Below are 10,315 nucleotides of genomic sequence, written 5' to 3' on the forward strand. Positions count from 1 at the left end.
AGAGCAGAGAAAACTTTTTCCAGATCTTGCTAGAATCTCTGAGCTATCATCAACTTTTCGTCAGCAATAGATTCTTTTTTTTTTTCTTTTCTTTTTCTTTCTTTCGTTCTGTGGACAGGGTCCAACTATTTACCAAAAGAAACAAAGGCTATGCAGCATTTAGGCAAAACTTTTATGCATCATACAATGCACCTAATTTGTGTAAGTTTAGGATCGCAAGTGACGATATCACCGGCCCCTTTTAATTTCACTTTTATTGTACATAGTTGACAATGGACTTCAATGTCCTTGTTGTACATCTATATTGTCAGAGCTAAGCACCACTAATCATATTCAGCTTTTGAGTAATTAATCTGGTCAAGATTACTTCTGAAATCCTTGGCCATATATATTATTCTTGAGACTATTAATCATAATTCATAATTGTTTCTAGGTTGAGCAGAGTTGACGTTGGTTAGTATACTTTATTATGCCCTAATTTATTTCACAAATTATAATCGTAGGAGGTGTTCACTAAGGTAATAACATAGTAATCAGTTACCATAATTTGAAAAAAAGCAGAAAGCTTAAGCGTTTTTTTAAACCTAATTCATACATACCTTCTTCCTACCAGTGTAAGAAAAATGAGAGGTTTCTCTAAATTTTCCAAGAGTGTTCTTTTAAAGTTATCACCTAGAGCAGCATTATGTAGTAGGATATTTTTATATAAATGTATAAAAATATTTTTTTTCTTACAAAAGCAATAACGTTACATGGTAGTATATATGCGGGCAGAGGCAGAAGCACAATTACGAGTTCAGTCGAACTCAGTAACTTTTGCTCAAACAATATATATTTGTGCTAAGAAATTCATTAAATATGTATAAACATTAACTTAAAATCAAATCATTGAAAACTCATAAAAGTTAAAATCTTGTTTCCCGGCATATGTAGGTGGGATGAGGGTATTTGCTAAAGTGTTCATATATATAATACCCTTACTTTTGGAATCAATACCATTTTGCTATATTAGCACAAAACTTGTTGACATCAATATATGTGGTTTTATTTGCTACTATTAATGGTATTTGTCTTTGGCCTGTGTTGGTTTTTCTTGGGTCCCACCATATGTTCACCATCTTTGTGAATCTTAATAGGGGACCATTAGTCATCAGAGTTTCTGAGTACAGACTCAGGAGTTAGCTATTCACTCCTCCATCTCTTCTCTCTTGTATTGTATGTTTGCAACTTGTGGTGACTAGTCCAACTTGCTTTACTGTATCACGTGTGACCTTTTGTACACTTTTTACTAGGTTAAATTCAGTTCTCTTATATATATAACACTTCATGATCTGCTAGAAAGGAAAAAGAGATTATAAAAAGCTTAGTTTGTTTGGTCCTTTGAGTTTCTAGTGCTTGTGCTTTTGCTTAAACTTTCCAATCTAAAGTGAGGTTTCTTTGGAAGAAACATTTCTCTTCTTCTTCTTCTTTTGTTGGTCCTTTTTTTCTTACTTGGCCTTTCAAACTACTTTTGTCGTCCATAATTTGTCCTCATATATGATGAAAACAAAATAGTTGGGTTAAAAAGATAGGAGTAGAAAGCAAAAGGCAAAGAGAGATGGCATTAGAGACAGTAATTTACCCTCAAGAATCATTTGGGTACGGTTGCAAAGAGTACTATATTCCAGCTAATTTGAGTAATTATAATTATGAGTTGGGTTTATTACAAGGAGGAGAAGATATGACTTTTACAAGTCTGTTGGATACTGGCAATTATAATACTAATAGGGAGTCTTCATCTTCACCAGTGATGTACAACATTAATAATGCCAAAGAATATAGTTGGGATCCAAATTATTCTTCTCTTGAAGAACCTCTTAATGTTATTGGGGAAGGATCTCCGGCCATGATGGAACCACCGCCGGCGGCCAGAGCCGCCACCGTTTCCGGCCGCCGGAAAAGAAGACGAACGAGAAGTTGTAAAAACAAGGAAGAATTGGAGAACCAGAGAATGACTCATATTGCTGTTGAACGCAACCGTCGTAAGCAGATGAATGAATACCTTGCTGTTATTCGATCTTTGATGCCACCTTCCTACGTTCAAAGGGTATTTTCCTCTTGCTTTTTACGAATATATTTCCAAATCCTTTCACTTTTGCTTCTTTTTTATTTCATTTCAGTTTTACTTTTTTGCAAAGTTGACAAACTTTTTATGAATGTAAAATGACAAAAACATGACCCTAGCTAGCTATTTTTAATAAACTGCATAATTTAATTGTCTTTTGCCCTAAAAAGAAACGTTAACTACTGCAGAGTAGTAATTTTTTAGAAAGTTTCCATGCAAAGGGAAGCGGGTCCAGGATTTAGTTTTCAAATATTCATGCCATGATTTTTACCATTGTATTACCTACTGTACTTTTTAACGATGAAAATGATTATTTAGAATTATATTTATATATGCAGTTCCTATCATGTTACGTGTGGTTAAATAAACGTCATTTTCTTTTGATCTCCTTTTTAATTATCGTGAAAGTAAAGGAATTTTTAATTTCAGGGTGACCAAGCTTCAATAATTGGAGGAGCCATAAACTTTGTGAAGGAGCTAGAACACCATCTTCAAACCCTAGAAGCTCAAACGATAACTCATTCTCAACAACAACAACAACAATCGGATTGCCATGGCTTATCATCAACTCCACTATTTGCTGATTACTTCAGTTTTCCACAGTACTCAACTCGTTCAAATCATTCCAACAGTTCTACTCCGGCAGATGCGGCGGCAGCCACCACATGTGACTCTCCATTGGCCGTCGAAAAACAGTTAGCGTTGGCGGAAATAGAAGCGACCATGGCGGAGAGCCATGCCAATCTCAAGATACTCTCAAAGAGAAGGCCAAAACAGCTCTTGAAAATGGTAGCTGGGCTTCAGTGTCTATGGCTCACTGTTCTCCATCTCAATGTCACCACTGTTGACCATATGGTTCTTTATTCCCTCAGTCTCAAGGTTTGTCACTAAATTTTGATTGAGTTAATTACAACTTCTACATACAGTGTAGAAATGTAATTACATTATCATGATACCTAAAAGATAAGTGCATGTAACTGCTCATAATAATCGAACTAGTTACAACATATTATAACAAGTTAAATTACACCAATAATATATATTTTTGCCTTAGCTTCTAATTAAGTCGAGATATTTGTTTTCCGTTTTTAATTTTCTTATAATATTTATATATGTAATGTGACTTTTTTGTGCGTGAATTGGAATTTGGAACAGCTAGAGGAAGGGTGCCAGCTAACTACAGCAGATGAAATTGCTGACGCTGTTAATCAATTGCTCTGTCGAATCCAAGAGGAAGCTGCTTCAAGCTAATAATAATAAATAAATAAAAACTCGGTTTAATTGTACGGGGTTTAATCTTTCTCATAATGCTTGCTATTTTACTTTCTGGGTTTCAATTTCTTGTACCAGATCCTAACATCTACTTGGCTCTAGCAAAAATTAATAACGCCCAGCTATAACCAGCTTTTGACTTATGTTACTTTGTACTAATTGTTTTTAAGCAATTCTGGATCGGAGTGGTTTAGTAAGAATTAGACATCAAATGTTAATTTCATTTTTTCTCAGTAGCTTTCTGGTTTCGTGGAAACAAAAAGTTCCTGGTAGTTAAGAGTCATGTTTATAAATGTTTGGCATTAAAATTGTCGACTTCTACAAAAAGAGAAATGTTTCAAGTCAAGATAGTCTATCATATTATTGGACAATTATTTTCTTCCTGACCCTAGTGTTCCTGTTGCAAAAGACAAGCAACTCAAAAGGATGAACTCCAAAACTAGTGTCCACGTTCAGTTACAAATCATACTATATGGGAAGACCAAAGTCAAAAATTAAAAGACTAAAATAACCATAAAAGATTGTATGACTATTTCGTCCTTCAGGTAAGCATTATTTCAAGAACATTTTAGGAGATACCGTGCAATGCATGTGTACAGAGACTACTGTATTTAATAGTGTAAAGCAAAACTATGACACCTTAGGCGAATCCCACCTCGACAAAGCACAGAAAAAATGTTGGGTATATAAGTAAATACGTTTTAGATCCTAGTGACGCATTTGAAAGTCGTGCGAGCCTAGGCCCAAAGCCGACATATTATTAGTGGCTGAACTGTTACATACGATATCAGAGTTATTCAACGTGCAATCTTAAATGATGGTGGGACAAACGTCAACGATCACACATGTCCCTGAGTGAATTAGACATCCAAAAGCGAATAGTATCACTAGTGGACTGCGATATCACAATAACCTCATATCTTTCTTAAAAGAATTAATATATGCGATTATTACTGACTGCAACATTTTTGAGCTCTTTAATTTGTATCGCTTTCATAATGTTAGGTATGTTTTTTTTTTAAAAAAAAATGAAAGTTAAAAGCGTTGTTACATGCTTTTTATGTCAATGGCACTCCGCATAAACGTTTTTCACCTGCTTTTTTTAGTCCGCATACTTTCTCTCTCCATTCTATTTTAAGAGTAGTATTGAATAAGAAAGGTAAATTTCCTCTATCTAATTGAAGATGAAATCCAGTTTTACATCTAGCAAAGCATACGTTCTTGATCAGATCACAAATTGTAAGGTGGTGAAAGTGTTGACTAAACCGGTAGAGGTTGTATACGGGTAAAACTGAAGCGAGTGAGCACCCCGATTTTTCGGTAGGGCAAACGAAGCAGGGACATTACTACAAGGAATTGGAATCGAAGCTAGGAACCTCTCGTACTTAGGCCCGAACAAAGCACCTACCACCTGAGCCACCGAGACCACGCCCCCAAATCCAGTTCGAGCTCCAAGACCATGGAAAGCACTACCAAATGCCTGCACACGACTAACAAAGGGCCGCGATATCCGAGCTCAACCGGATATCACGGTGCAGATCTCTACCCGTATCGGCAGTAGATTAGTGATTAACGAAAAAGAAAAATTTCACTTTTCTTAGAATGCTACTAGGAATGAAACTCTCCTACCATATAAAGGGGGTAATTTTTATTCAAGACGCACATTGTAACACGCATATCAAGACAATAGCATTTGTTTTTGTTAATTTGCACTGAATTAACCTAATTACAGATGAATTATAACATGCAAGAACAATCAGCAATGGATCTTTGATTTCATTGAAGAAAAAAAAAAGAGAGAAAGATGAGCTCTTAGCTCTTCTTCATGTTCGTTATACACAGTAATAACCGACTAAGTCATTTTATTGACTTAGTTGGTTATTAACTTCAACTAATCATCAAATCACACCCATAAGTTTCACTATTTCCACATTGGTCCTAACTACTAATTAACAGATAATTTCACACTTCCCCTCAAGCCGGAGGGTGGAAAACATTGAACAATCCCAGCTTGGATGTTAGAACCCTGTGTTGCTCAGCTCCTAACCCTTTAGTCATCACATCTGCGAGCTGTTCCTTAGTGGAAATGTATTGAGGTTTAATCAACCCTTCTTTGATCTTTTCTCTCACAAAGTGGCAATCAATTTCTATGTGTTTTGTCCTCTCATGGTAGACTGGATTGGCTGCAATTTGCATAGCTGCCTTGCTGTCACAGTGCAACACCACTGGCTCCTTTATANCTCTTCACAAGCCACTAGCCAACCAACTCTCAGTACTGCTGCCATACTTCTATATTCTGCCTCAGCAGAACTCCTGCTTACAGTTGGCTGCTTCTTTGATTTCCATGAGATCAGTGATTCTCCTAGTTTAATCACATAACCAGTCACTGATTTTCTTGTATTTGGACAAGCTGCCCAATCTGCATCACAATAAGCTGTGATTTCTTCTACTGCTCCTTTCTTCAATAACAACCCCATTCCTGGTGATCCTTTTATGTATCTAACCACTCTCAATGCAGCATCCAAATGTGATTGCTTTGGATTCTGCATGAACTGGCTCAAAACCTGAACAGCAAAACAAATATCTGGTCTTGTAATAGTGAGGTAGATCAGCTTGCCTATTAATTTCTGATAGCTTACAATGTCCTGTAGCTCTTCATCACCTTTAACTCCTGCATGCTTGTCATACTCAACAGTTGTCAACTTGATGTTTTGTTCCAAAGGAGAACTAGCTGGTCTTGCACCACTCATTCCCACCTCTGAGATCAATTGAAATGCATACTTCCTTTGGTTCAGCACAATTCCCTTATCTGATCTCATGAGTTCAATTCCCAGGAAGTATCTTAGTTCACCTAGATCTTTTAACTTGAAATGTTTGTGTAGGGTTGTCTTTGCCTCCTCCACCAGTGCATTGTTGCTCCCAGTAATCAGTAAGTCATCTACATATACAAGGATGATTACCAAGTCTGCACCTGTCCTTTTTGTAAATAGGGAATGATCATAGGCACTTTGTGAGCATCCTTCATCTATCAATGCATCAGTTAATTTGATATTCCATTGCCTTGATGCCTGTTTGAGGCCATAAAGGGACTTGAGTAGCCTGCAGACCTTAGACTCCCCCTTCTTATGAAATCCCTGAGGTAATGCCATGTACACCTCCTCATACAAATCACCTTGCAAGAAGGCATTATTAACATCCATTTGTGACAAAGACCAGCCTTTAGAAACTGCTAGATTGATCACAGTTCTGACTGTCACCATCTTGGCAACAGGTGAAAAGGTTTCATGATAGTCCAAACCTTCCTGTTGTGTGTATCCTTTTACCACCAGCCTGACTTTGAATCTCTCCACCTCACCATTAACTTTGTGTTTGATTTTATAGACCCATTTTGAACCAATAGTCTGCTTTCCTGGGGGCAGATCTACCACTTCCCATGTTTTATTTTCTTCTAGTGCCTGAATCTCCTGTTGCATTGCCTTTATCCATTTATCATCTTGTGTTGCTTCCTGGAAATTCCTTGGTTCTACTTGGGCTGAGAATGAGCTGAGATAACACTGGTAGTGTTCTGGAAGGTGGTCATAGCTTACATAATCTGTAAGTGAATAGAGACAATCTCCTCTTGGTTTGCAAGAAGTCACATAATCCTTGAGCCACACTGCTGGTCTTTGTGTTCTTGTAGATTTCCTAGTCTCTGTAGTTTGTTGTACAATTGATGGCAGTTGTTCAGGTATCTCCTCTGTATGATCCGATTGTTGTACCTCTTCATGTTCTTGTTGTTGTGAGGTACCTTGTCCATCCCTCTCATATGAGCTCAGCATCTCCATGTCATCAGTTGTTTCATTTAATGACATATTTGGTGAAGTATCTATCTCTGCTTCAACTGCTATTCCAGGATCATCATCAACCATAGGTGTCAAGATAGGCTGATCTTTTGTGGTTGTTGCTGCACCAATATCGGGGATGAATAAGCTCTCATGCTCCAAGGGTAAGCCTTTGAAAGGGAATATGTCTTCTCTGAAGCTTACATCCCTGCTTACCAAGAACTTATTTGACTCCAAGTCATACAGCTTGTACCCTTTCTGCACTTCAGAGTATCCAATAAACACTGATTTCAAAGCTCTTGCTGCAAATTTGTCCCCTCTTGGCAGTGTACTAGCATAACGTAAACATCCAAATACTCTAAGGTGATCTATCTTTGGTGGTTTTCCATAAAGTCTTTCATAGGGTGACTTACCACTCAACACTGCTGTGGGCATCTTATTGATTAAGTAGACTGCAGTTTTCACACAATCTCCCCAAAATCTAGCAGGTATGTTGCTTTGAAATTTCAATGCTCTTGCTACCTCCAATATGTGTCTATGTTTCCTCTCTACCACTCCATTTTGTTGTGGAGGGTAGGGACAACTACTCTGATGAACTATTCCCAAGGATGCAAGCAATTCATTGCAGTTTTTATTGAAAAATTCTCTACCATTATCAGATCTCAACACCTTTATGGAAGAATTAAACTGATTTTTCACAAGAGCAAAGAAGTCTTTCAATACCACTATTACTTCACACTTAGAATGCACCAAACAAATCCAAGTGTATCTACTATAGTCATCTACTATGGTTGCAAAATATTGCTTCTTGTCATAGGTTGCAGTTTTGTATGGTCCCCATACATCTATATGTATAAGCTGAAATACATGATCAAATTTATGACTACTAACAGGAAAACTTAGTCTATTCTGCTTGGCTAATGGACAAATTTCACAGAACATCTGCACATCTTTATTTACTTTATTTTTCAAATCTGGTAAGCACTGCATTGAACCTATAGAAGCATGTCCCATTCTTTGATGCCATAACTCTGCACTTATCTCTTCCTTCTTGACTGATCCAACTACTATGTCATCTTCTTCACTTCTGATTATGTACAAGCCTTCATCTTCTCTACCAATCCCCAATACCCTGCCATTGTAAAGCCCCTGAAACACACAAAAGCCAGGGTAAAAGCAGGCTGAACAACACAAATCTCTGGTTAACTTAGATATTGAAATGAGATTGAATTTGAAGTCAGGTACATGTAGGACATTTCTAATCTTCTGCTCTCCTAGTATTATTGCATCACCTGTATGCATTATTTCTTATCTACCTCTTGTGGGTATTTGAACTCCTCTATGATTTCCTTTGTTGATTCTCTTTAAATTTTATAGGACTTCTTTACAGAAAGTAATATGGTGTGATGCCCCTGAATCTACTATCCAATCTATGATCTTGCATTAGATAGTAGTGACTTTGTACCTGTCATATTTGCTGAACTTGAAGTGTTGTTGGAAGTTCCTTCTACAGATGATTTTGTCAGCATGTTCACCAGATGCTTGTACTGATCTTCAGTCATGTAATTTCCTTGTGGTTGTTCATTCACTGTTACTTCTTTCTCACCATTAACATTGTTAGCATTGTTCTTGTAGGAAACTGACTCTTCTTTTTACTTTTGAAATCTGCAGGGTATCCAATTATTTTGTAGCAATTCTACTTCAAATGCCCTTTGTATCCACAGTGCTCACATATTATCCCTACTTTCTTCCCTTTCATGAATTGATTTCCTTTTCCTGCTAACATAATCATTGGATCATTATTCGACTCAACCACTCCTAATTCCCTCTGACTTTCTTCTTGTACCACAACAGCCTAGGCTTGATTCACAGTAAGAATTGGCCTTTTTAGTAACACTGCACTCCTCACATGACTGTAACTCTCGTTTAATCTCATTAAAAATTGTAAAAGCCTATATCTCACCAGGTGATCCGCATATGGACGTGATTCCTCACAATCACATGAGGGTAAAGGAGCTAAGATATCTAACTCATTCCATAGATCTTTCAGCTTTGAGAAATAGGAGGTTACGGAGTCTGTACCTTGTTTGAGAGCCGCGATATCAGCAGAAATTTGATAGATCCTAGTCAAGTCATCTTTGTCAAACCTTTCCTTGAATTCATCCTAGATCTTCCTCGCATTTGAGGCGTACATGATGCTCGGCACTAATTCTACCGCTACAGTGCTGCTGAGCCATGAGACAACTACTGCGTTACATCTCTCCCATTGTGCTGCTAACTCTCCTTTGTATGAAGTCTTCTGACAAGTTCCATCCACAAAACCTAATTTGTTCTTCACAAGGAGAGCTACTCTCATAGATCTACTCCACATGGCATAATTTTCTGGCCCTGTGAGTTTGAGAGCTATTAAAGTTGTTCCCGGTGAGTCTGAATCCTTCAGATATAGTGGATGATTGTGAGGTAGCTTAGCAATTTCATCGTCCGCCATTGTTGCACCTTTTTAAGCTCTGAAAATGATTGTTCTCATATTTGTGATACAGCAGCACTAATCAATCGATAGCTGCTCTGATACCATGTTAATTTGCACTGAATTAACCTAATTACAGATGAATTATAACATGCAAGAACAATCAGCAATGGATCTTTGATTTCATTGCAGAAAAAAAAAAAAGATGAGCTCTTAGCTCTTCTTCATTTTCGTTATACACAGTAATAACCAACTAAGTCATTTTATTGACTTAGTTGGTTATTAACTTCAATTAATCATCAAATCACACCCTTAAATTTCACTATTTCCACATTGGTCCTAACTACTAATTAACAGATAATTTCACAGTTTTCTCTGCTTCTAAAGTTATTCAAAGTCTTATTTTTGCTCATAGTCCTTCATAAGTATTTGGCTTCGAATCGAGGACAGAACAATGACTAAGCTCAGATCCAAGCTCGGACCTAATATCACAACTGGTTTGGTTATTTATTCTATATTTAATTCACTTATTTAACGTTATTGATCACTTGTATTAACTAGTCCACATATTCCTAAAACCGCGTATAAATTCAATTGTTATTTTAAGGATAAACATAGGTATTTATGATTTGACAAAGAAACACATGCATG

At 37.0% G+C, this 10,315-nt stretch overlaps 1 protein-coding gene across 1 annotated transcript; it reads left to right on the forward strand.

The window, feature by feature from the left end:
• On the forward strand, positions 993-3,599 carry LOC109227325 (transcription factor bHLH96-like). The gene is made up of 3 exons (XM_019392441.1): positions 993-2,086; positions 2,534-2,983; positions 3,260-3,599. Exons 1-3 carry the CDS (start codon positions 1,598-1,600, stop codon positions 3,353-3,355), a joined length of 1,035 nt encoding a protein of 344 aa, XP_019247986.1. The 5' UTR covers positions 993-1,597; the 3' UTR covers positions 3,356-3,599.

Source organism: Nicotiana attenuata, chromosome 6 (assembly GCF_001879085.1).
Source record: "Nicotiana attenuata strain UT chromosome 6, NIATTr2, whole genome shotgun sequence".
Classification (NCBI taxonomy): domain Eukaryota; kingdom Viridiplantae; phylum Streptophyta; class Magnoliopsida; order Solanales; family Solanaceae; genus Nicotiana; species Nicotiana attenuata.